Consider the following 27,852-nt stretch of genomic DNA (forward strand, 5'->3'; position numbering starts at 1 on the left):
TGAAATCTTTAACTTGCATTTATTATCAAAGTCATACTGTTTACATCTGTAATGTCAACAAGATGCCACAACTACAAAAAAAGATTGTGCACATTGCAGTTTCAATGCAAAAAACAGTAAAATGGAAATCCATTTGTTAAAAAAGTAATTAAAATTACTCCAGAAAGCAACTGAATCGTTTTAACACCTTTACATCCAGTCAAATTAAAATGGTTAACAAGAAAAATACAAATTCAAAAATCTGGTATCAGTGTTAAAAAAGCAACTACTTAAGCATTTCTATCAATTCGCACATCTATCTCCCTCCCACGGAGCTGGATCCCATTCATCATGCGGCAGGCTCTCTCAGCTACTTCTGGGGACTCAAATCTAACCACACCACATCCTTTCGATTTCCCATTCTCCATCTTGATATCAGCATACAGCACGTGACCTTCAAAAGATAAGAAAGGTTCTTGTTTAATCCAGTACGTACCACGTAACTATCAATTCACAGACCTCTGCCTTAAACCACAGAAAGCACACCTTTACAGTCTAACGTTATTTTGAAACTTAAAGCCACAGGATGACTCTACCAAGTCACTGTATTAAAGGAGAGTCCTCAGTTTAAAGTATGAATTAATTCAAACTTGTTCTGTCAATTCTCTCAAGTGCGATGTATCAGAAGTAGATGAATACAGCAAAATTAATGAGCTCTGCCCAACTTGCAAACACACAGTTCACATCATAACTGATGAGGCTGGCACTTGGCAAGCAGTAAATATCAGAGAACAAGGCGAGGGGATAGCAGATACTGCCAAGAAGAACTACCAGAAGCAGATCAGCCCACCTCCAACAATATCCAGCAATCCTTTCAGCTACTCGATTTGTAGTTCTTTTACTACCACTATTATTATTTTTTGCACGTCTTTTTTAAGGACAGTTTCCCCAAACCAACTATGTTCACTTGAATACAAAACATCTGTGCCAATACTTGTCATTAGTCATTAGCCTTCTGCTGTAGAAATAAACCTTGTAATTCATCCCAGATTTCCATTCCTATCTCTTTCCATAACCACAGAGAGTCTACCCACGTAAGCCCAACCTGTGAAATAGAGAGGAGCCTAAATTGAGCAGTGAGCTGAGAAAGAGCATACATTGAGTGGGTTATCAACTGGCCAGTAAAAACATTTATTTCCTCTCAACGCTGTAGAAGTCTTTTGGGCAAAGCAGGATGGTAAACATCCCCAAAACACCTGTCAACACTGAGATTTAACACTTCCAGGTCCGAGTGAAATTTTAGTTAACGTACTAGTGTGTATGACGGAAAAGTAGTTCCTGTCTCTCACAGTAATCAGTAAAGATTGCCAGTGATATAACTTACCGCATTCATTAAATTTATCTTTCAGCATTTTCCATGTAAAATCAAAGGGCAGCTGTGAAAAAGAGAAGAACAATTACTGAAGATCTGTTAAACAACCTGTGAGTACTGCCAACCCTTCAAAAGCTTTCTATCCTGGGACAGCCACACTTGAACATATTTATTTACAGGTGCAGAAAGCTGTTCTCCTGTTAAGAAAATATCTTCCACTCACAATGGTCTACCTAATTCCACCTTTGCAGCATCCAATATTAAATATTGTAACGGAAGTCAAGAGAACACAAATGAGATTGACACAGATAGGAAGAAGGCTACTCACATTTCTCACAAATATTTGACAAGCTTTTCTGGCCACCCCAGCTGCAGGTCCTCCAGTTCCTCCAAGGGAGCCTGCAAAATTGCCTGCAAAGTTTCCACGTTCCATTTCCATTGTTCTTTCAAAATTGCTTCCCATTGCAAGTCCCATGCGATCTATGCCTGCTCCCATGCCCTGTCCCATAGCAGGACCCATTCTTTCCATATTAGTGGCTCCAATGCGCTCCAAGCCCATTCTCTCCATGCTAGCAGCACCCATACGATCTATTCCTATTCTTTCCATAGGAGTGGCACCTATGCGATCCAAGCCAGCTGGCATTCTCTCTATGACCTGACCCATTCCAGTTCCCATTCCAGCAGGGACCATACGCTCCATACCTATACCCATTCTATCCATGCCAGAACCCATACGTTCTACACCTGATCCCATTCTATCCACAGTGGTAGCAACACGATCAATGGCAGCACCCATTCTCTCAATACCAAAGCCTATGCTAGAACCCATTCTTTCTATGCCAGAACCCATTCTCTCAATAGCTGGTCCCATCCTCTCAATGTTAGGAGCGATGTGATCTATACCCAGAGGGGCCATTCGGTCAATTCCAGAACCGATACGATCCACATTGGAACTCATGCGATCCAAAACAAGACCCATCCTGTCTATTTCTGACCCTACTCTCTCCATCCCATGACCCATCCCAGAAGGTATTCTTTCTATTCCCGAGCCCATACGATCAATGCCAGGTGCCATCCTCTCAATCCCAGGAATGCTGGCATTTCCACCACCTGGAACAAAACATACAAGCTATCAATAGTCATACACAGACTAACAAACTTAACACACACACACACACACACACACACCAACATTACTCAATTGCTTTCAGGTATCATTAATCAAAAAAAAAGACTTCATGATGTGTGTGTTGCTGTAGAAAATGAAGTAGTTATTTCAGATAGGAGGAATACTGTTGTTGATTATTCAGATTACCATGACTGCAACACACTTTAGGAGATTGGTAATCTTTTCAGCCCATGTACTACAGCCAGGCAGGAGAAAAGCTTATCCCTAATGTATGCTCTGATTTACATTCACTATGTACAGTGAAAACCAATACACACAAAAGGAGAAAAGTCCGATGGCATAGGCAAACCTGGGAGAAGATCAGGTGGCAAAAGTTAGTATTTACATTTCAGCTGGCAGCTGTTCTGCACAATACATTGGGGGGGGGGGGGGGGGGAAGCAAACTCCACACAAGAACCACTGCAGTATGGCCACAGTACAAAGCTCAAAAAGCATGCTCAGCCTTTTAGCGTGGAAAATATGAACAGGCTGTCTGTGCCATAGAACAGAAGCAAAAAATGCGGTTTCTAGATTTGCCTCATAAAACTCCTTGAGTTGTCCTGACTATGCTACAGTCTTCTAACTCCAGTAGTAAAAGGTTTAGTCTCCTCTCCCTTAGGACAAGTTCCTGTTGTACATGCCATCTTTTATCTATCAAGTTTAACACTACAGCACTTCAGAAACATAACTAAAAGAAACAAATAAATAAACAAAACAAAAATCCAAGAAAAACTCCTAAAGTTTGACTTGGGGAGAAAAAGCCTTGAAGGAACTATCTACTTAAATCCTCTAAATAAATGTAATGAAGAGGAATCAGATATTGAACTCTAGCTTCTCCATTTTGAGTTTCAGTATCTTAAATAAGAAAGAATGAGTTTTACTTGTGTGACGTTTATTACTTGCTCAAGAAATATATATATTTAAGTTCTTTAGTGAAGTGACAGAAGTAAACACATTATTTTTCTCAGCTGAAAGACAGTAGTGTTCTGCATTTAGCTTTAGAATCTCTGAGAAAAGCACTAACCCCATGCTGTCAGCCAGAGACAACTCCTGGTTATTTAAATGTTGTTATTCAGTCATCAAGCTTTTTTTAATTACTTTGATTAAAAAAACGCCGTTCTTTAAATAAAAGATCTAATTTTATAAAGAGACATCTCAGTTCTATCAGCAACACTGCACTGCATTTTACTGCGTCATTTCTAGAAGTTCTGCTACAAAAACAAAGGTTACACCACATTCTTCTTACCTACTGGGTAGGCTGCAGGCTACGTTATAAGCCTGGGTCATGCACCAGTCAGAACTTTCCCACACATGCATATGGAAATTTGACACAAAAGTCACCAAGTAGTGTGTTAGACCATCGAAAAGTTTCCTGTTCCACTTGAAATTCCATAATAGAACTCATAGATCACTACTGTTACATATATGTCCGATCAAAAATGAAGTATTAGAGCAGCTACTTACAAAATATGGTCTTTTTTTAAATAAAAAAGCATGCACTATTTTTTTTATGCACAGTTCAAGTATTTCCAGTAGAACGTACACGTACTTTGCTTAGTATACTGACCTATTCCTCTCTCCAAGGTGTCTCCAAAACTACGCGACATTCCCATTTCATTTCTTCCAAATTCTCTCTCAAATCCTCCACCCATAGCACGATCCATCTCTGTAAAGATCAAGTTTGATTATGTTCTTTGGGGCACCTGAGTAACTTCTCAGAGAACATTTTAATGTAGGCATAATTTTTAAAGATTAACAGCAAGGCAAATTTCTGCTACATCCTCCTGATTATTTCGTCTCATCTTTCCAAGACAAAAACACTACTGACAGAAACAACATAAATCAATTTAAATGCAGACAAGGCAGATGCTTTGCCCTGGAGAAGTCTTCCTGGTGAATACAAACAGAACACAGTTCATCTTGTTCAAGGCAACCTCAGCAAAGCACTTTTTTTTTTGTAGTTGGAGTCAGTAAGTGCCTTGCAGACAATGCACCAGATGGAAACCTTAAGTTTTTCCAATAAAAGCTGGGAAGAGGAGAACGACCAGTCTCCGTTACTACAGTTTCAGAAAACAGAAGTACTTCTGCCAGACTCAGGAGTGTGATAAGTAATAACCGATGAGTGGTAAATAACCCAATGCCTACCGCTCATTCTGCCCATGTTCATTCCAGCTGGAAAGCGACCAATGTTTTCCATGCCACCAAAAGGACCTTCCATTCCTAAAAGAAAGTATTTTTCCAGGGATTCTTTAGCAATGCATTGAAACTTAACACTACACCTCACCAAAATAAGCTTTTCGCAGATCGTTTTCACAGGCACCAAGACAACTCTGTATCACAGATTCACAAAATTTGGTCGGACGTTGGTCATATCTTATTTCCTAAGCCAATGTCAGGCTTAAGAAGTTACATGTCCACACCATGGTCATGTTTTCCTTGAGGTTTCAACCCTGCTTTATACAGCATTTTTTTTAATATCTGAAAATGAACAAGTCTTTACTAAATGGGTGACTATTTCACAGAGAACACAAATACCTGCTAGTCATATGTAGCTAAGTTGACACAGTTTTCAAAAAACCCAAGCTATATATATTTCAAAAAAATAAAGCTTACCTCCCATTTTATTCATTCCAAAGCCCATGCCTTCCATTCCCATTCCTCAAAATAAAAGAGAAAGCTTTATATAGCAGATGTAATTCTACAAAGCTTCAGCCATTAGACTGGCTGTAGAAATAGAGATCATACAGTACATTCACTCTTTCACCTGCAAAACTTACATGTGATAGCTCTGAGTAAATTGAACATTCCTTCTCAAAAAGAACTAAGTGGAAAAAACCCATAGGCATTTATAAGCTGAAAGCTGAATGTGTGCTACTTTTTAGGTGGCTCTTTAAAACTTTTTTCTGTTTAAACATACCCTAAACATAGATTTGCAAGCCCACTAACAAGTATTAAGAGTAACAGATGGTTTTAAAAGTTTAACGTATATTTGCAGTGTCTGCTGCTCATGCTCAAGAGTCAGAAAATGAGAGCTGTGCCTTGACCATGATAAAAAATAAAAATGGAGCAATCTGTTAAGTTCAAGTTTCCATTATCAGGCTCATTACTTAGCTCAATAAAAATTCATATGGCTTTAACACTCCTAATACACTTCAACTCTTTTCGTAGGCAAAACAAAGCTATCTACCCTCTACACAGCTTAAAGCTCTCATGAAACAAAGCATAGGAGTAATCTTCTTACCTCCAGGTCCCATGTTGCCCATTCCCATGCCTTTGTTTAAATGATTTGCATCAATAGGTTGACCTCCAGGTCCTAATCCCATGCCAATACCACCAAGACCATCTGAAGAAAATATTCAGATATCAAAAAAGCCTTGTTTCCATAATTTGACAAAACAGCAAGTTTTATTCTTAAGTAATTTACTTCCATTCTCCAAAAAAAAATCTTGCTGTGTTCCCACTTTGGGGTACATAGTTAATGCATGAAAATGTAAATCCAGAGTAGATATGTCCCAAAGGAGACTGAAAACTAACCTCAATTATTCTTTCTTATCATCCAGTTTTTATCTCACTACTGAGAAAAGTTGTTTTTTCTGTTTGACTGGTTTTAAGCTGACTCCTGAAAAATAACTGGCTAGAACACTGCTTATTTTGTGCAACTCCTCAATCTGAGAATAGAGTGGGCAATTTAGTGTAAACAACTTCTAACCTTTTCACAATAATACCTTTGATTAACAAATGGCTTATTTCAGTCTTTGCCAAGGTTCTGCCCTTGCAGGTAAGAATTTAAACAACCACAAGGTTCCACCTATCATTATGACAGCCACCTATACAATTCAGAGCACACAGCCAGCCTCTTCCCTAGAGAATCAAAGAACATCATCCCCAGACACAATATTTGAATCTTCCTGCACCCAAGAGAATTATGGATTCCCCAGTCCAAAAATAATATAAAATTATAAAAACCAAACCATCTCATTTTCCTCATAGTTAATCAGGAAGGAAAATTTCTTTGATTGCATTTGAACCAAGTAACGGCTCAATGGCATTGTCTATGAGAATATAACTTCCTTGTTTAGATCTCAACATAATGATCTTAGGAAGTGTTGAATTTTGTTTTAAAGCACCATGAGATAACATTCTTCCCCCCTCCCATAACCGCCCCCCCCCCAAATTAAAGGCCAAGAAATATATTTCCATAATTACTTGTTCCACTTTATACAAAGATAATTAAACCAGAAACCAACGACTTTCTCTTGATTAGGTATACTATTATAGAAAGTCAAGGCAGCAAAAAAAAAAAAAAAGAAAAAAGAAAAAACATAACCAAAACAACTGTGGATGATACTGCTGCTGAACAAGGCTCTGGCAGATACACAGATAACTGAACTAACTACGGGACGGACTGATGAGCACTAAAATTTTGCAAGGTAGCAGCACACAACCGATTTTGTTTCCGGGACTAAGAAAACTTTATGTGGCTGAATGAACAGAATTACATTATGTTTTAGAAGAGTCAGCCAAACTTTCCATTTTTCATTGTATTTAAGCACATTAAGTTTCGGCTGTCAAATAGGGGGGTTTTTCCTCCCCTCCACTTTTACTTCTCCCTTCCAAACTAGTTTCCTACATTCAACATTTTCATTACATTATCACAAAACAGCTGGGGTTGCAGGGGTCCTCTGGAGATTATCCACCCCAAAGGCCCCAGATTACCTAGAGCCCACTGCCCTGAACTGCTTTTCATTATCTTAAAGGATGGAGACTCCTCAACTTCTCAGGGTAACTTGTTGCTTCAGTACTCAGTCACCCTCGCAGAAATGTTTCCTTATGTTTTAATGCCTTGCCCTGTCACTGGGCACCACCAAGAAGAGTCTGACTCTATCTTCTTTGCACCCTCCCTTCAGGTATTGATAATTGGTATGAAGTTCCACTGAGAAATCTGAAGGCCTGGAAGATTCTCAGGTCCTCATCTCAGCCCTTTAAGTTGAAGGAAAAATGCGAGATACCTAGAATACACCAGCACATAAGAGGGTGCACACTTTTCTCTATTAGCTGATTACGTTTCCTTTAAACCCTGTTTTTACAGGGTTTTTGAATTACAATTGAGACACTTGGAAACTTGGAGAACATTAACAGGATACTGTTTTTAGTACAAACTTTAAGCCATGAGCTGTAGGAAGTATCCAAAAAGAAACAAGACTGATGAACTCTTCTTTACTATTTTCTCCTTTGATATTATTATAATCATTTGAATTCCAGTTTTCAGAAGTCTGAACCATTTTTACTAGGGCTGGGTTTAAGCAGGTGGGTAATGGGGGAAGCTATAGTTATCTATTATTTATATTCTATTTATTAATATCTTCCTGCCCACATATAGCAGGCTACAGAAGCAGTACCTCTTAAGCATAAGATTCTAATACCTATGGACTCAGTAGTCCAGGAATATAAAGGAGGAAACCTCTCTAAATGCAATCCTGAGAGCAAAATGCTTTCAAATTAAGTCTCATCTTGCATGTGTTTAAGTTGCTGTGAAGCAAATTAAAAAGCATAACATAACATGTTCAATCATGGAGGAGAAACTTACGAGGAAGTTGCTGAGGTCGTTCTGGAGGAAAGAAGTCTCCTTTGGGAAAGGCTCGTTCATCCTAAAAATAATTCAATACATTAAGTTGGTACATGACCCTGGCCTGCTTTCTTGCTAAAATGATTTCTTGCCCTTTTTTTTTTTCCCATCTCCAATTACAGAAACCTAAAGTAAAAACAATCCTTACTGTATTTATGATTATATTTAGAAAAATAATTAGAAATAACCTTCTCCAATTAGGTGTCTTGGTATCACTAGTATTAGCCAAGTCTTTCCAACACAACGTGCATTTCTCCCAGTACTTCAAACCATAAGCTACAACTGAGATGCAAAGTGCAGGACTATATTTGTCATAACATGCTAGACAGTTCTGTTTGCCATGGGAAGGTCACACCAATCTGGAAGCCACATATCACCCCCCCCAAAAAAAAAAATCATGAGCACTGTATCAGTTCAAAAAGCAACACAAATTTGAACGTACTTACCATTTTCACATGCATTGGTCTGTCAAACAGCAGCTGCCCGTTAAACATTGCTTTTGTTTCATTAAGGACTATCTTTCAAGCATTAGAACCACAAAGAATCTTAAAAAAAAAAAAATCAAAATGCTACCTGATGCAGAGTACTAAAGAAACCACAGAACCACAGAAAACCACAGAACTCCATGTAGTTTATGTTATTATTCAGAGTATGAAAAATCCTTCTGCTTTCTCCAAAACTAATGAGCTTCCAAAACTCACTAATGAAATTAAAACGTGAGTTAAAAAGTAGTCCTGTGATTAAGAATGAAGACACCCCTTAAAATGTGTCTCAAAGCCAGTACAGGCGTTAAAACATTACACTGGTAACTTTAACTATTTAAAACAGGAGAGAACATGCAGAACTTCCCAAGATTTTCAAATCAACAACTACACAAGAGTCACACAATTTGCTAATGTTAATATTTTAAGCTTCGGCTTATCCTGACAAGGCTTAACTTTTTAGGTGTACACGCAAAAGGGAAATAACACTAGAAAAGCCAACACTTTTTTTTAGGGAAAAGGAAAATATTTTCCTCCCTTCCACACCATAGCTCTTAAATTGAGAGATTGAGCACACAGCAGTATCTGCATTGCATTGCACTTCTGTGTGTATGTAGACTGCTGTGCAGCAAATCACAGCTTGCAGTGTAAGGATTTGGAAGACAAAAGAACAAAACCAGGTTAAGCCTTTTAACACTGCAGATGGATCTGTTACACTCCTCCTTTACCTCCATTACAGTAACTTAAGACAAATATTTTCTAAGAAATTGCATTTTAATACCAGTTGTGATCTAGAGATAAAAATTTTCTAGAAATGCATACACCCACCATTTGCTAATAATTCTGAGCAAATAAGAATAGTTCTTCCAAGATGTTTTTCTTTTTTTTTCTCCAGTTTTCCTTACATTTTCCACCCATTGCAATGGCTTCACTTACTGCAATAATGAAATATTCTTCACTACAATGCTACAATTTATATTTTCATCTCGCTTTGCTTACTCATAAAAGTTTACTAATAATGGGGTAGCAAACCTGCTTACTATTTACCATTAATACTCTTTAAGGATACATATAGCCTGAACAGCCTCTATGGCTTGCTCAAAAGTGACAGTGCCAATTCCACGACTTTTGCCATCTTTATCTTCTAATATGTCTGCTCGAACCACAGCACCAGCCATGCTGAACACTTCTTTCAGTTTCTTCCAACCAACCTTGTAATCCAACTGGAAGACAAATGATATTAAAAGCATGAGAAAGCTTTCCAACAATAGAGTACCTATAGTGTTCCTCACTTTTCTTTCTCAGTATCTGAAATCATGTGTATGAGCAGCATTCAGAGAGATGGGATAAAACATAAATAACAGGATGCCAGAAAACGCCCCAAAACATCATGCATTGCTCTTGGCTTTGTTAGAAAATACCAATTATTAAACACCATAATATAGGAAACAACCACCTTGCAACTCTACTCAGACAGAGAATCAACAAATAATCTGGGTTGGAAAGAGACTTCTGGAAGTCACTACTCTTAACTCAATGCTGAAAACAGGTCTGACTAGCTCAGGTTGTTCAGGGCCACGTCCAGCTCAGCTGTGAACACTATGAAGAGCATACAGCTGACAATCTCTCTAGACAGGCCCTCCAGTATTTCATCAGTTTCAAGGTTAAAAAAAAAATCCCAGTATATAAATAGAGGCTCCCATCTTCCAACTCACGTACCCTAAAAAGAGCTTGGTTCTGTTTTCTCTGTGTCCCCAGTCAGAGACCTGGAGACAGAAATCAGGTATTCCTTCAGCTTTCTTCCTTCAAAGCTGAACAAACCCAGACCCTTCAGACTTTCCATGAGTTCACGCTCTCTAGCCTCCATCTAGCTTGATGTCCCTCCACTGCCTCTCCTTCAAATAGGCTGCTCTTTCCTCTGCTGATTGTGGTTAGTTTTAGTATTTGAAAACACTGCGTAGTCTAAAGAATCAGGGAAGTACAATGAGGAAAAATGTTTTTACACTACATCCATGACAGCTTTCACAGCTAAGAGCTCATTTTTTGTTCATAGGAAGCAGTGAAAGCTTCCTTCCCATATCAGCAGGTGTTCCAGCTGAAGATAACAAGACTAGTCACAAAATAAGTTACTACTCATTTTTACTGGAACAGAGAAACTCTACAGCTTTTCCTCTCATTTATCAGACTGAACTCAGTCAAGACCTGGGTTTTCTCTTCACAGACCATACAGCACTTACATTTGCAACAAAGACAGTGCTTCCAAGTCTCCCTGCCTGTAACGCATGAATGATCTCATTGGGTATGTTGGGATTGTTGAGTATACTAGGTGGGATATTGATCATTCCAGGGCCACCAGGGCCCGGACCAATACCCATTCCACCAGCTGCCATGACCTTCTGCATCGCCCTCCTGGCATGCTCACCATCGGGATCCTGCAAAACACAGAAACAACACAAAGTTTGCCACGATTCCAATAAATGCATGGGGATTCAGTAGCATTGTCATAAGTCAAAAGAAGAGACTTTCTTTTATATGGGGCTACCTGGTCCCTGTAGGTCTACAGTCAGTCACATTGCTATCTTTTTATTATTAGCTCCTTTTTGAAACCAGTGTATCAGGCACCCTTCAAGTTAGCAAGTTACTCCTTATTCACACGTTTCCCTTCATTCTGAAGGTATGCATTTATTATTTAATATCAACAATAAACTTCAGTCACATTTGTTCTGAAGACAGGATGACATCGTGAAGGTTTTGGAAGAGAAATGGCTATTAACTTTTGATATTATCAAAATAATACACCAACTCATTTATCTTGCACTTTCACTTTACAAGACAAGATACAGTGCGTAAAATTTCAAGAAGATTGCTTCGGGCAGTTCCTTCCTCTCAACCCCCTAGGTTTCCAAATTGGGAGTGTATCACTGCATTACTCTAAGATCTCACATTTTAGAATATTCTAGAAACATGAAACATAGGATGAAGACTTCTAGCAAGGACATAAAATGATTGTAACTTCACTTCATAGTGAAGTGAAAGTAAGTACCTTCACAATACATGGTAAATTGATCTTGCTTAAGTTAGAAATGTCACATTGTATTCAATGAGCAAGTGAAAAAAAATCAAAATTCAATCCATTAGTCAGAAACAGAGGTGTTAAAATAAAAGTTATTTAAATTAATTTTAATCTTCATCCGAATTTTAAGATGAAACAATAGCACATTTCTGAAAACAGAAGGAACTATACCTTTCATGATTAATCCAGCAACATCTACTTCAAGCAGACATTCACTTGAAGGCTTTCATGCTTGCCAGCAATGAAACAGCCAACACGGAGATGTACGTGTTGGGCAGTTGGCAAATCTTATGCTAATGTTTGTCTACAAAAATTTAACTTCTTTCACACAGTCAGAATCCTTGGCTTGGTTGTGTTGCTGAACCCCTTACAACTGCTAGCATGCTTCTTCATCAACTTCTATCATTTCTGTTCTGTTTGTGCCATTTAAGCACAAATATTCAAGTATGGCAACCGCTTTATGAAGACTTGGTCAAATTACACCTACTTCTTTCCAAGGACTAATACCAACCGGCCAACTTGATTTCCAGTTCTAGATGTATACAATTAACAGGAAAACTAATCTTACACAGCCGATTTCAATATCTTTTTCTCCCAAGAGCCTCTCTGAGAAGTCAGTGCTTGGTAAGTTTCAGGTAGAACCACTTTTTTAACGTTCCATTTCTACTCTCACTTCCCAGAAAGGGTAGCAAGAGGCCAACAGCGGCAGATGACAGCTTGCAGTGAGACTCAGACTACTGCTCCCCAGAATGCGTAAAATCACGTAAAATCTGCTAGATCTGAGAAGTGCTGCCACCTGCACTCCCCATTCTTTTTCTCAAGTGCTTCTAAGAATACACATTGCTAAGGGTGGACCTTCTGCACACATTTCCCATCTTACACTCATTCAGGTGTTTTTTTCCCAACCACTGGGGGGTGGTACAGGCACAGCAGAACATGAAGCCTGCTTAGCCAAAAACAACTTGCTTACCCTACGGCCAAGAGTCACTGTTAACACTGAAGAAGTCTCTCTTGATTTTTGTTTAATTGGACCTTTGATGCTGCTACAGCTTCTAAGCTGCTGGAACAGAAGTTTAAACTTGTCAATAAATAAGGATTAACTCATGGTACAGTTGAGCGTGTCATAGGGGTTGACAACAGCAAAGCCACTAGAATGGAAACAAATCTTCAAAGTATTTCAGAAACCAGCTTATTTCATGGAATTGTTTGTAGAACACATTCATCACGATGCAGAATGGAAAACAGTCAGTCAAGAACAAACAATACTCATGCAAGTTTCATTTTCAAATCATACACAAGCATACCTACAGTTACAGCTTGATTTGCCCGAGTTCTGCCTTACTATCAGTAGCAACTATCTTTTAAATCAAGTTTAGTCTAGACAATCACATTCAAACTGAAGTTCAGCAACACATGCTAGTGGTAAAGAAAATTCAGTATCTTTTTAAATTCTATTTCAAGAGTCACGCTTCCAGGCAAAAATCATTAGCTGCAAATGAGTCAGCCATTCTGCTGGGCTGTAGAGTACCCCCTCCGCCTTTTTCCACGCTACTGAAAGAACAGATGTGAGTCTTACTTCTTTCACTTTCAACGGTCTTCCACCAAGACTATGTTTGTTCAAAACCTCTGCAGCCTTTTTCATGCTTTCTTCCATCTTGAATTCAACAACACTGTGAAGATACAAGACTTCTAAGAACACTGCTTGTATCTCAAGAGTTTCCTCATTTCTTGCTAAAAATTCATAAGTGAACTTACGCGCATCCCTGATGAAATCATTTCACAGGCGAATAACAAGGAGAGGAGGGAAGAAAAAATAAAGTAAGTAAAAGCACAAAACACAAAAAACATTTTTTAAAAGTCAATTCAAATTAGTTAACTCTAATAGAAAAAAAAAAAGAATGTAACGTTACCCAATAAAGCCTTGAATTACTTGAATTCCAAAAGATATAATTACTTATGCATTAACAGGGTTAAGCTGTAGTTTCTGAAGTTGTAACAAGCAGAACTAAGTCCATGTTCTCCAAGAAAAATACCACACGCTTCATATCAGCTGATCTTCTCTGTCATACAGCAAAATCCTTGCCATATTCTCTCACCCTAAATCCATATCCTTCAGGACAGTTAAGTGAGCCCCTACTGTTTCTTCCTGCAAGATATTTTCACTGGACTGAAGGACTTAAGCCAATTTCTCAACTTAAATGTGTATTGCCTTCATAGGTACTTATGTTTACTCTCACAGGAAGTATATTCTACAGAACCTGCTTCTACACACTGGCCTTACAAATTCAGCAAACCACTACAGTGACATTTTCCAAAACACAAGTATTACGTTAATATTCCATACCACTATACATACTGCTAGGGTCCATGGGTAATGCAAACAGCCAACGCCAACTGAACGCAGTGGAAGACCACCCTAACACTGTTTCCAAGTTCCCATCCCACCACCTCCCCATCCCCAAAGCTTTTAAGCAATCCTGTGCTATAGCCACTAAGCATACACACTCTCTGCATCCCTGACTTCCTTTCATTCCACGCCACTATACAATTACATTTGTCATGTAGAAAATCCACAGAAGAAATTCTCACAAACACTTACCCTTGACTTTCCTTCAGCGTCCATTAAGAGCTCCACGTATGTTACCTCACCAACTACAAATCAGATTCCAGACGACACATATACCAAGGGAGAAAAGCCAAGAAAACAATGGGAATTTAGAACAATCAACCGTGTATGGAGCCTCTGCCTTATAAGAAAGCCCAGAAACACTCCATGTTCTCTAAACCACAAAACTGGACAATTACAGGTATGCAGTAAAATCTGAAGACTTAACCATGTTCTTGCTTTCCCTCCACTTGAAAAGCTGGCTATTTCCACAATATCTATTTACTCAACCTTTAGTGCTCACGCTTGACACTTCAGGCAATCCAAATCCATGGGGAAGTCTGCAAAACAAGTCTCCTTCACTTTACACAGCGTGCAGTCTCGTCTCCACGGTCCAGAACTTGAACCATTATTTGCTCTTCTCAGGAATTTTCTCTGGTAAATATCCAGAAAAGGGATCACACTGACCCAACGGACTAAAGATCATTCACTGCCTACTTCATTTCAGCAATTTCGCCTGTTGTTAAATCACAGTAAAATTTCAGCCCAAATTTTAGGCTCAATAATAAGTATTTAGCTGTCTGCCATATTTGCCTCCAGGACAAAACAGCTGACAGCAAGAGGCAAAACACACCACAAAACTGTATCTGCACCATTCCTCACAAGATTAGGATTGCTTTTTGTTATGCTGGTCTTTCTCCTTTTTACGTTTTTGTTTGCTGTTTTTTTTGTTAGTGACCACAGAACAACAACGTACCTCCAGAACACAACTAACAAAATGGCTGCTGCCTTTGAAGTGACTGGCAAACAGAATTTGTTCAGACTCACTCAACTTTTTTGTTTTTAAATAATACTTTTTCTTCCAGGTTTTGCACATTCTACTTTTTAAATTTAAGATGGAAGGACTCCAAGTTGCATTACCTGAAAGGTGAAAAGAAAACAGTATTCAGTGTGAATACTGATAGCATACTCTAAGCAAGGGAATCTCACGTTCAAGAGTTATCTTCTAAGAGAGGGAGAGTGCTCAGCCCCACCTCCCACAGGAGCAGTCCTTCATCAGACATATACTATCATTGGAAGGGACTATTCCACATTTTTTTCTAGAAGCTGGAAGAAAAGGAATGCTTGATAAAATTGCATTTTTCTTCTTCCATTTCCAATTTAAAAACAAATTAATCCACATTAACTGCTCGCTGGATGGAATGTTGGTTTGACAGACTAAGGCAGTCATTCATTCATATTTTCATGAGGTTCAAGCCTGGTAAAGGCTAACAAACTCCCTTAAAAGGGACAGAGCAAATTAGAGTGCTCACTAATTATCCACAGCTTCATTACTTCAGCGACAGCTCTTGAAATAAAGCGTAACAAAAACCACCTCCTTCCTGTAATCTGAACAGTACGAGATCATGTCGTATCCATGGGATTGCTTCCATAGTCAATTGAGTGAAGGACTCTTAACAGTCTTCCTGGCACCACCTTCGCTGGGACATAGGGACCACGCACCCAGTCCAAATATTCAGCGTTACCAAGACATTCTGAAGCCATTCATCTCAACAGCAGCAGCCAGTGGAACTTTTATCAAGAATGCAATCGTGATTCGACAGTTTACATAGTAAGACAAGTTACCAGATTACCTACAAAACAAAAGCACTCAATTTCCTAGAGCCTAGAGATGACAAGTTACAAGCCTGTGACTCTGTGCTCCCAATAACAGTACTAAGCCCCTGGATCAAGGGCTCTCTGAACTGCTAATCAAAGCCAGCAACAGCTCTTAACATGCACACCAACGCTTCCAGAAGAAATCTGCCCACCTTGAACGTAACATACTAAACAATTCAACATGCTTTCTTTAAGGAATATGAGCTATGAACAACAAGATTTCCTGAAGTCTGCTACAACAGCAATTGTACATCACCTGGAAAACTTTGTCAATTTGCACAGTACTTGACATTCAAGCCTTACAGACACCTATATTAAAACTGAAACATACATCTCAAAGGAGCTCTTTTCCTCTGAAGGACCACTGAATTCTCCTGAATAGCCAAAAAACACTCACAAACAAAACAGAATGCGCATGTTGAGGGGCAAAATGACACTGATACTGAGCTGCTACACTATTTAAGAACACAATTCCAGATTACAGAACTGAGGGGGGGGGGGGGGAAGCTCTTTTCACTTTTTTTCACCTGAAAAACCTGTTAACTTGACATTTCTTCCAGGAAACTAATTATTTGAGGCTGGCAAAGGAAAGCTGTGCTGGGTCTCGTTTTACTTGGTTTCATTGTAGATTCCAAACCACAGTAACATCAGAACATCAGGAAGTGAGAATGCATCAGTGATAGCAGACAAGAGTAGCCTGCAACACTGCAAAGGCAATAAAGCCACAGAGAAATACCAACAGCGGACAGCCGTGACTCAAACCTCCAGAGGGCAAAAGGAACACAGAAGTTGGCTTGTGTGAGGGAAGATATATTGCATCCACAAGTGAAGAAATTTCATTCAAGCATAAAAGAAGATCACTCATATACCCCCGCCTACAGAACTGCATTCAGAACTCAACCTACAAGGGACATGGACCACTAGCGCAAGTCCAGAAAAGGGCCACAAAGACAATCAGAAAGAATGAGGGAGCTCTGGTTGCTCATTCTAGAGAAGTGAGGGTTTTGGGGACTCCTTACAGCAGTGGAGCCTACTGACTCTTTGTCAGGGAGCGCAGTGATAGGACAAGGGTTAACAGCTTTAAACCAGAAGAGGGAAGATTTAGATTAGATGTTAGGAAAGAGGAAGGAATTCTTTACTAAGAGAGCAGTGAGGCACAGGCTGCCCAGAGGAGATGTTTTGCCATCCCTGGAAGGGCACAAGGCCATGCTGGTTGGAGCTGTGGGCAGCCTGACCTGGTGGAAGGAGTCCCTTGGCACAAGACATTGAAACTAGATGACCTTGAAGGTCCCTTCCAACTCAATCTATTCTATGATTTTACAAATGCCAGATCAGCCACCAAGGGATATTACTCAGTGGAAAGGAGAAAAAAAAAATCTGCTGAGCTGCTGCCGTTGGAGCACCCAGCAGAGGGTAGCTCATGGGGCTGTGTCGGGGGCAGGAGCTGGGCTGCAGGAGGCACCGAGTGTTGGGGTTTGGGGTCCCACGGTGCCCTTGTGTCTCGGGGCTCCCTGGAGTTCCCAATGGAGTCTTCAAGCTTATGAGATGGTTGCAGCCCATTAGCAGCTTTCCAGTGGAAAAAAACAAACTGCTGCAGCAAGCCAAGGGCATGGATGGGGGGAGCAGGCAGCCGGGTGCCCAGGGCTGGGGGAAAATACTAGCTCTAAGTTATTGCAAATATGATTAAGGAATAATGTTTTGCCCAGTGCTGAGACAGGCTTCCTTTTTAAAGCTCTTATCTAAGAAAGTTTAGGAACTCAGCACTTCCTAAAATAGAAGACTGAAGCAGAAACTGAAAAAGCTAGTAGAAGTACTAACTAAAGCAATCTCCAGTCTTACTTATGACCAAGTACTACTTCATACAGTCATCATTTTTCCTTTGGGGAGAGGATATAAAGTTTGAGAAGTTTTATCTGCACTGAAAATTGAGATTTTCAAGCAAGCCGGTGTGTCAGTGTTCATACATTCTCCAGGAACTGTTCAGGAAGCTCTGGTAAGTACATGGCGACTTGAGGCATGGCTCAGACAGATTCCCCTGGCCCCACAGAGGTATCGGAGAAGTAACTAGGACAAAAAGCTCACATGTAGATGTCAGCTTTGAAGATTATGAAGTTAGGCAACTGATTCTCTCTGAAAGGTCTGAAGATGCAAGACTCAGCAAGTAGAAAAGCACAGAAAATGAGGAAGTGATAAATACTTTATATAATGGTAGTTTCTTTGGCTCACAGGGTCAAAAGTAAATAGTAAACAGAGAAAGTAGCTTCTCAAGATATCACCAAGATTAAATAGACTTCCATTACCTTCAGAAGTTAAGGACTACAGTCAAAGGAAATGATTTAAAAGCAAGAAGATCGTGCTATCAAAAGCCTGATACCTTTAACATTAGACAATTTGCAATTGGCTAATTACTCCTTCATTGACGGTGCTTAAAAGCTCATTACTGGCAACTGCTAGAAAGTTTCATGGTGGGCAGGGAAGAGATGACACTTTATGTATATAATGTACAAAGCTTTAGTTAAAAGGAGAGAAGAAAAATATTTTTTCCAAAGGGGAAACGGATAATTTTTAGTACAGGGGAGTGCAAGTCTCACTTTTGCAAGAGGGACCAGAAAAAAAAAAAGCCTGAGCAGTTTTGGTTCTACTGAACCACCTTGAAAAGATACTTAGAGCAATGAAAATATTGCAATTAGATGGTTGCACCTGATCTTAGTGGTCTTTTCCAACCGTAATGTGGAAGAAACAGTCAGATCCCACTCCTGCATTTCAAAGTCTTAACTGAACTATCTACACTGAAAGCTTTAATACTAATGAAGTTTAAGATATTTGCTTAAAATGTTATTAGCATTAGAGTGGAACTGAAACCTCCTACGTCTATTTTACTGGGAAGTTGATTGTACCACTTCTTGAACAAGGTGGCAGACAGCTCAAGAGCACAAAGTACAATTTCTGTTCTTAGTAAAATAGCAGAATTTCCATTAAATTTAACTATCAAAGCAGAAATGCCAAATTCGGTTTGGTTTTAACAAAAAAAAAAACCAACAGAATAACTAACATAAGTTTACACTTCTAAGTCCTATTAGAAGGTACCAAATTCCACTGTTAATGGTTTCTCAATACATTTCATTGAAGCACTGTACTCAGAAATCAGGCTTAAACATTAGTCAGAGATGAGCTGTGAGCACTATTTGGCACACAGCTGGATTTAAATAATCTAAAGTTTACAAATACAACCTACTGACTGCACAAAGTAAGTCCCGAATGGCAAAAATTATGCAAAAGAAAACAAAGAGAAGCTAAAAGTCTTGCCATCACTGCAGCTCTCAGCTACTAGTTTGTATTTCTAAGAATGCTCAGATGCCTTGCTGTGAACAGTCTCATACCCGTCAGTGTTGGCAAACCTCGATCTGTACAGTCACCATGCATGTAAATTCACAACAAAGAGACTTTAGACAGTGTTGTCACATATGTCTGAAGTCAAGTTATGAATTGTGTAAGTTCTTTCCAACACTGATGAAAAAAAAATAAACACACAATACTACAGCTCTACTTGCCTTTTAATCACGTGTAACTTACTGCAGTGCATTTTCTGCTTGGATCAGAAAGTGAATTAAGCTGAAACATCTGCAAATAATGAAAGCCCAACTCTCTTGGCTGGGACACAGTCATTTTTTCCTTCATAGTGTCTAGTATGATGCTGTTTTGGCTTTATGAGAAAAAAAATGTTGATAACACATCAATGTTTCCATTGTTGCTGAGCAGCGCTGCACAGAGACAGGGATGTTTCAGTTTCTCAGCTTCTGGTACTGCCCTGTCAGTGAGAGGGGGTGAGGGGACACAGAGAGCTGAGAGGGGACAGAATCAGGACAGCAGACCTGAACTGGCCAAAGGGATATCTCATACCATATGACAGCATAAAAAAGAAAAAGAAAAACTACAGAACAGAGGGAGGATGGCTAGGTGGACAGCTGCTGCTTGGAAAGTGGCATTGTTTGAAGGGCACTAAGAATTGTGCTGCTCATCACCTCTTTATACACACAAGGGCTACTCTGGAAGTAGTGTCTCCTATTCTATGATGTTAGCCCACAACGTTAGAGGAGGATGTTGGTGGAATGGCAGTAGAGGTTGAACCTTCCCACCAATATCCCATTACATGCCATTGCCATGTGACAGATGGCAGCCGGTCTGACAGGATGGCTCTGACATGGGAGTGCGGGTGAAGCAAAGGGGCATCACTGCATTACTCCACGCAAAACAAATGGCACCTGCTGACATTCATCCACACTTGCTGAACATTTATGGAGACCAACCAGTGGATGCAGCACAGTGAGGGGTGAGCGGTGCATTTCAGCAGTACTGACAGTGGGTTACCTCTGCTGGTGCACACTGGAACAAGCGCAGCATGCAGGTTCTTGTCTATCAACAGTGAAAATGCATAACTAAAGGTGACAACTAGGTTGAAAAACACTGCTTTTCAGCTGAAAATTTGCTGCATGAAGTAAGTGTCTTTATGCTCTTTTGTATCTGCTGTCATTTCCAGGGAAATAAGTAAGAGGCATTACTTTCAGAGCAACCTAAGTAATGTTATTATTATCATCATAGCTACTATCCTTTTTTTCCCCTCTTCCTTTTTTCTCTCTTAGTAAACAGTTTTATCTCAGTCCACAGGTTCTAACCCCCCTGCGGGATGCTGTGATAACAGCATGATTTTCATGCAAGATATTTTACTGACATTCATTGAAATTCTACTTTCTTGTGCAGAATGAAGGGCACTGTGGTGTCAGCTAGCTGCAGTTGAGATTCAGTTTTAAAAATAAATTGACTAGTACAAAGGTGGCTGTGGTACCTGATGTTGAAGAATGACATAAACTGTTCAGGAAGGAAAGAGGTTGAGAGGCCTGCAGAAGATTCATTTTTAAGTAAATTGAGATAGGAGAAGAAACTCTTTTGTGACAAGATGCTGTTAAAAACTCATTAGCACACCAACTGAAAGCAAGGGCAGGGAAAAGTCAGATAAATGAACACATCCTTTTCTCTTTGCTCATCAAAAACTTCATTCTGGAAGCACACTGAGAATCTTCTCTGGCTCTGACACCCATGTAGCCCTCCAGGAACAGCTGCCTTGAAGCACAAGAGCAACAGCTGTTACAATCAAACTGATGAAAATGCTGTACAGTATCCGGGGTCAACTACAGTAACAAGAGGGCTTCAGCTGTATCTTTAAGAGGCCACAAAGATTCTAACTTTAGGAGATGGAGCAAGAAAGGAAAAGACTGCACATGGAGTTTAGCAGTTGCTTTTCTTCATAGAAAGTTTAATCTGCAAAAAGCATTGGGTTTTTTCCTCCTCAAATCTGCTCATACATGCAGGTTCTGATAAGAAGTAAACATGCCTACGAGATGCTACACATCTGGCTGCGTGTGTATTACAATGGGTTAAGTGGTTACAAGTAGTCCCCAGGGTGTCCTGAAACCTCTGAATGCGATGTGAGCACCGCCCTGACTGCTCCTAGCTTTGCAACAGAGCAGAACATAACTATCTTTATAGTTAACATTCCTTCTTGTATTGTATGCCATCCTGCTACTCTTGACAAGGAAAAGGTTTTAAATACAAAATTCTGTACTTCCTAAAGGTATCTATAAACGTCTCAAATTCAATTATTTGTTGTGATCATGCAGTACTACATGATGTATGCCAGCTGTCATGAAGTATTACCATTTTGCTCCCCAAGACAGAGACATTTGTTGGGGGACAGACTAAGACCAAAATTTAGTATTCAATCACGTTTACCTTTAGATTCCACTTACATTCTGAATAACTGCTGCCTCATTCCTCTGAAGCCATCTACCCATTACCAGTTATTAATGCCGATTCCATCAGTTTAGTAGAACGCTGTGTTTGTCAGCCAGCACAAGGGAGTTGCAAACAAGAACACTTTTTAATTTTGTTAATAACTTTTTAATACTGCATACCTGTAATTGAGTTTCACCAACGAATACACTGAAATGACTGAACTAAGGCGTTACTCTTGAGAAAGATATCACCTTTAGAAGATTTCAGATGTGCGCATCTGAAAAAACCAGATCGTAGAAATATCAGACCTCCACAGCTCATGTCTCCTAAACCATACTTACTGACGCAAAACAGCCGGTGGAGGTGAACTCCTCCGTTCGGTCACCTGCTACGCCATTGCTGCTAACAGCTTCAGAATTTATGACTGCCACGCGATGTAGCAGTCATGAATCACCTACATTTACCCTTTGTGTACAAATCCATTTCACATGCTCTCAAAGCCTTGAACATTTGGCCTGGAATTCTTACGCGCACAAACCAAGAATTCTAACATTTAGATTTTTCCTCAGCTACATTCCTGGTTCTTGGAACTACTATGCCTTATATCAAGAAGCACCGATTCAGCGAGGTCAAGCACAGCACAAAAGCACCAATTTGGAAGAAGTCAGGAACTCATTAGAATGAATCACAACTACACAGCAAATCTAAACTGTTACGTTTTAAGAAGCAGTCCCAAAAACCAAGAACAATGCTTCTCAATATTTAGCGTATCAACCCTGCAGACAGAATGAAGAGGTTTCAATGTTCCCCTAGGAGTATCTGCTGGAATGAGCAGCTGAACAGCAAGGCAGGAAACAATCTCACATCGGACTTTTCCATCCACGTGAACTGGAGAGAAACCACAAAACACTTGGAACGGAATTCAACATAGTACTTAAAATTAGACATCTACACATACAGATACTCCTATTAACCAATGCATCCTGCGTAGCAAAGTGAAAGCATAGTTTAAAGCAAGGGACCATGCATAATTAGGGCCCGTTAAGGCAGTCTCTTAAGATTGCAACCTTCATTTTTCAGGAAACCATCGGCTGCATCTCAAGTGCCAACATCTCACATCCTCTAACTATGGCAGCTTGTCAAGGGTTATAATCCTTAAGTTCATTACACAGACTCAGCAGCTCTATTTTGCCTTCAAAAACAGACATTGAAAAACCCTTTGGGAAGTTTTTTTCCTGACTCTTTAGGCCACAGCTCGTGAACTCACTAACCATCATTCCTTATCTAGTTCAAACAACAGTGAACATTGATCTTTATTTTGCTAGACTGATACCATGTATTTTAGAAGTGACCCACAAGAGGAATGGTTGCATTAGTTACTCTTAGCATGGTTTGAGATATTTTAATGATGGAGAAGCCAACTATTTTTTGGCCGATCCACTGCATTTCCAAAGTGACTTCAAAATCTGCAGGCTGGGCATCAACTTAAAGAAATAACACTAAGTGAGTCAAAAATATGCATTCAGACTTATCACCACCTGAGAGTAATCAACTCAATCTCTTCACCACCTTGAAGAGATGAAGATGCTAAGGCCTGCAAACTAAGAAGGCTCCCATTCACAGCTGTAAGTTAAAGAGAACCAGGGATGGGGAAAACAGACCAAACTTGATTTCCAAAACCCTACCCACGCTGAGGTACATGGCAAAGCACAAACGTGATTTTTCTCCTTTGCAGGTCACCTTTAAATACACTTTTACTGATACCAAATGGCAATGTGGATCTTTCTCTAAGCCCAAATCACTACAAACTTTGGAGACACACATGTATAAACACACATGCCAGATCAGTATTATATAACTAACGTTATTACCAAGAGACAACAAAATTCTTCAGAAAGTTTTGCTGCATGTTGAAATTAAAACGTGGTGAAAGACTCATTTATTTTCACCAACAAGACACATGCTCTTTATAATCTCTGATGAAACACTATTAAAAATATGCCACCATGCCTATAAAAGAGCTCTCCGTCTGGAAGGCTGCCAGAGAACAATATTATGCAGCACCAAAAAAGGCCTCAAGGAGACCTTTAGCAAAACTCATGTCACTAAGTCCACCCAGAACTTGAACTGTTAAGTTTACAAAGTTAGCAACAAGTCAGACGACAGACATCACTTGATCAAACTTAGCTGTACTTTACCTTTCTCTTTGACCAGGTCTTTCAGAGATTGCCACTTCACATCAAATGGAATATTTGTAATAAAAGCTCGGTATCTTTTAGCAGGATTAGCATATGGCTCAAAGCGATTTCCTCCTCTTTTGACACTTTTCTCCTTCCTTTTTTCATTCTGACTCGGTCGTTCAACTTCACTGCAAACAACAAAAGATAATCAGGCACATTAAGTACAGTTATATCACTCCTTAGAACATAATTTTTATACATTCAAAACAAAAATCAAACCCTTTAAGATTTCATCTACTCATGTTACTTGCAGCATGGTCATAAGAACAGAGATTGGCACTCACAGAATCAGTGCTACACACTGTATTCTTACACTGATATCCTAGCAGTAGACAACTTATATCACCAAGACACAATACTTTCTCCCACATTTATTTATACAGCATAACCAAAGCTTATGACTTCAGATGCTCTCTCTCTTTAATGCCAAGCAGGCAAAACTGCATGTCCATGTGACGCTGCAGCCCAGACATCCACTCTATCTTCTCATTAACCTATCATACTTCAACATCTTTTAGACAAATAATGCATTGATCCACCATATTTGTATTCTTGCACTGCAAGAATTTCAGCAAAATGATGCTCTAAGCACTCACATCAGTGGCAACACTTTTAACTCTCCACCCCCAAATAATACCATTTTGGGGCAATGTAAATTCAAAGCTGCCATGCCTTTCAACAAACATCTGGAATAGTCTCCTTTAAATACTTCAGAACACTAGCTCTAATAAGGCAAAAGTAAACAATGAGAAGTGAACACTATTTCTCAACCAACCTAGATGCCCACCAGGTCTTAAAAGGACAAAACTGCCACTAAATCATAGAATGGTTTGGGTTGGAAAGGACCTTAGAGATCATCCCGTCAACACCCACCCCCCCCCCTCCCCCAGCCCACGTTGCTCAGAGCTCCATCCAGCCTGGCCTCGAACACTTCCAGGGAGGGGAGCAGCACTATTCAAAAGCAGAGCCTATAGAGTCCGAGCCATGTCAGAAACAAGTATTTGTGTAAGAAACTTCACTTCCGATGTGGTCATACTTCAGCATCAACGCTATTTACTCCTTTAGAACCACTTCAAATCACTGAGCAGATACAAGAGCCTGCAGGAGGGGATGCATACAGATGTCTATAAAGTGTTATATTTGAACAAACTCCTCATTTTCACTGCACGACAACCAGTACTTTTCTAGTCACAAGCACATGATGAAATCAAACACACAAAAGCGTTGTACTTAACAGACACAGCCATAAGGGCAAATCCTGTTTGCAGTTAAGTATGGTCATCGTGTTCCAGCTGGACAGCAAAGGAGACACAGGTTCTGCACAGCAAGTAATATGCTGGAAGGCAGGTCTATAATTAAAAACATTCTTTAGTTATCTACAATATTTAATCAAAAACTGAAGTTTTAGACTTTTGCTGTTTGGGCTTTTGAAAAGCTCCTGAAATGATGAAATAATGAAGAACTCAAGAACAGGTCAGGAGAACCCTTTAAACTCCCTAACTTCTGTTTGACTGAAGAAACAGCACAAAGTAGAGCACATCCGTTGGAAGCTACACCCAAAGCACAGCAGTTCCTCAATCTTGGAACTGGAGTAGGTAGAATTGCTGCGTAATGTGCTTCAAACTCACAGAGTGTGATGCAAAGACATTTTCCAGCTTTGCAAATAAAGCTCCCAGATTAGATTATAAACATATCAAGGTGTCATACATCATAGAATCATAGAATGGCCTGGGTTGAAAAGAACCATAATGATCACCTAGTTTGAACCCCCCTGCTGTGTGCCAACCACTAGACCGGGCTGCCCAGAGCCACATCCAGCCTGGCCTTGAATGCCTGCAGGGACGGGGCATCCACAACCTCCTTGGGCAACCTGTTCCAGTGCGTCACCACCCTCTGAGGGAAAAACTTCCTCCTAATATCTAACCTAAACCTCCCCTGTCGTAGTTTAAAACCATTCCCCCTTGTCCTATCACTATCCACCCATGTAAACAGTCATACACCCTCCTGTTTATACGCTCCCTTCAAGTACTGGAAGGCCACAATGAGGTCTCCCCGGAGCCTTCTCTTCTCCAAGCTAAACAAGCCCAGTTCCCTCAACCCTTCTTCAGAGGAAAGGTGCAAGCAACAATACCTGCCATTAAAGACAAGCATTAAGCTAGGAATTATTCCTGCTAATATTCAATGTAACAAAATCCAACCAGATCAAAAGAAACTGCTTCAGCTACAAGGTTTCTCATGTGCAGGACTTCAGATATACCTCCACAGGTATCCCCCAACACCCTAAAAGCAATAACAATAAAAGCACAACAACAAGGTACAGAGATCACTGTACAGCTGCCAAATATGAACACCACTGATCGCTCAGGACTTCTTGACAGCAAGAAGGAGCGAGTTCCCCACACCATCTCCAAAAATACATCATGTCTGCAAGTGTCATTAAGAAAGGTGAATGAAATGAAATTCCCACAGCAGCTTCATCCATCCCAATATGGAATTACACTTAATAACTGTGACCTGTTTACAAAGATAACATCAGGTATATAGAAAAATAACGTACCCAGGGCAAAGGCAAGGTGTACAGAAAGTAATGCATTTCAGCAGCTTTCAGAATACATTTTATTTACTTTGATTTTCCTTGGATTATGGCACCAAATCCTTTGGGACTACCTAAGTCTTACCAAAGAGAAACAACCGTAACTGTATCACCCAGAGCTGCAGGCTGTGCTACAGGCAGGCTACGAGGTGTAAAATGACCTCCAGATACAAGCACCCCCAAGGGATCAAATACCCAGTGCGGAGGAACGATGAGCTGAAGGTCCTTCTGCAGGCCCAGCTAGCTGCCTTACCGTCAGCTACATGCTGCTTTGGTTTAAATACACCTCTCAGCCTCCAGATCCACAACACAGTGTACCTAACGCTCCTCAACAGCTGGAACCGTGAGCCACACAAAACGAGGCAGCACACCTCAGGAAAACCAGCCACACACATCTCCAGTCAGAGGTTACACACAGAACACAGCAGTTCTAACAGTTTCTAATCTATGTAGTGTGTAAGGCCTGGGAACAAAAAATGACTGGGAAAAAAAAAAAAAAAAAAGGGAAAAAAAACAACCTCTAGTCCATATTCCACAGATTTGCTATTAAAAAATAGAGCCTTGCTACCTATGAAACTTCCCAATGTTATGTCACCAATCCCACACGAAAGCGATGCGCAGCTCCAGCCTTTTCTGCTTATCAATATCACGCTTATAGGCCTCACACCGTAACCACTGGATTTTTACCGTTTCTCCCTTTCGGATTTCTCTGACATCTTCCTCACTTCTAATAACTTCTACCCCCGTATCCGGCACCGCTTCAGGCAGCGCCAGGCCCGAGGCGCGGGAAGGCCGCGTGGGGCGCGGCGGGCCCAGATGGGAGCGCGGCCCCCAGCAGCACCCTTACCTCTTGGCGGGCGCGTCCCCGGCGCCGCCTGCCCCGTTGGGAGGTGGCGGGGCCGCCGCCGCCGGCGGTTCCTCCATTTTGCCCCCGGCGCTTTCGGTGGCCGCCGCTACAGCCGCCGCTGCCGCCATTTTCCCAACGCTGCGCCTTTGTGTGAGGAGAGCCCGCCCCGCCGCTGGGCGCGAGGCACTCCGGGAGCGGGGGGGGGGCGGCACGAGGGGGCGCTCTGCGTCCTGCGTCGTCCTCTTGCGCTTGCGCGCTGTGGTGCCCCACTTCTCGCGAGAGGTCCGGTGCTTGGAGTAGGCCCGGATGTGAATGGCGTAGTACGAGCTTGGATGGCTCTACGCAGCACGGCCTAGCATAGCGTAGTACGGCACGGCACGGCACAGCACAGCGTGGCATAGCACAGCATAGCATAGCA

General features: G+C 40.6%; 1 protein-coding gene across 10 annotated transcripts; it reads right to left on the reverse strand.

Annotated features, from left to right (window-relative positions):
* On the reverse strand, positions 1-27,626 carry HNRNPM (heterogeneous nuclear ribonucleoprotein M). 10 transcript variants are annotated; one of them, XM_021378300.1, is made up of 18 exons: positions 27,435-27,626; positions 23,953-24,122; positions 14,300-14,352; positions 13,456-13,463; positions 13,277-13,370; positions 12,671-12,760; positions 10,865-11,059; positions 9,697-9,850; positions 8,592-8,641; positions 8,107-8,167; positions 5,761-5,862; positions 5,133-5,177; positions 4,665-4,739; positions 4,087-4,185; positions 2,408-2,461; positions 1,680-1,762; positions 1,364-1,415; positions 1-433 (listed from the first exon to the last, which is right to left on the reverse strand). In XM_021378300.1, exons 1-18 carry the CDS (start codon positions 27,560-27,562, stop codon positions 270-272), a joined length of 1,677 nt encoding a protein of 558 aa, XP_021233975.1. In that variant the 5' UTR covers positions 27,563-27,626; the 3' UTR covers positions 1-269. The 10 variants fall into 10 exon arrangements, with proteins under 10 accessions (XP_021233975.1, XP_021233976.1, XP_021233966.1 ...); XM_021378301.1 differs by having other exon boundaries at positions 1,680-1,750; positions 27,435-27,625; XM_021378291.1 differs by having other exon boundaries at positions 1,680-2,461; positions 27,435-27,622.

This window comes from Numida meleagris, chromosome 27 (genome assembly GCF_002078875.1).
Source record: "Numida meleagris isolate 19003 breed g44 Domestic line chromosome 27, NumMel1.0, whole genome shotgun sequence".
Classification (NCBI taxonomy): Eukaryota; Metazoa; Chordata; class Aves; order Galliformes; family Numididae; genus Numida; species Numida meleagris.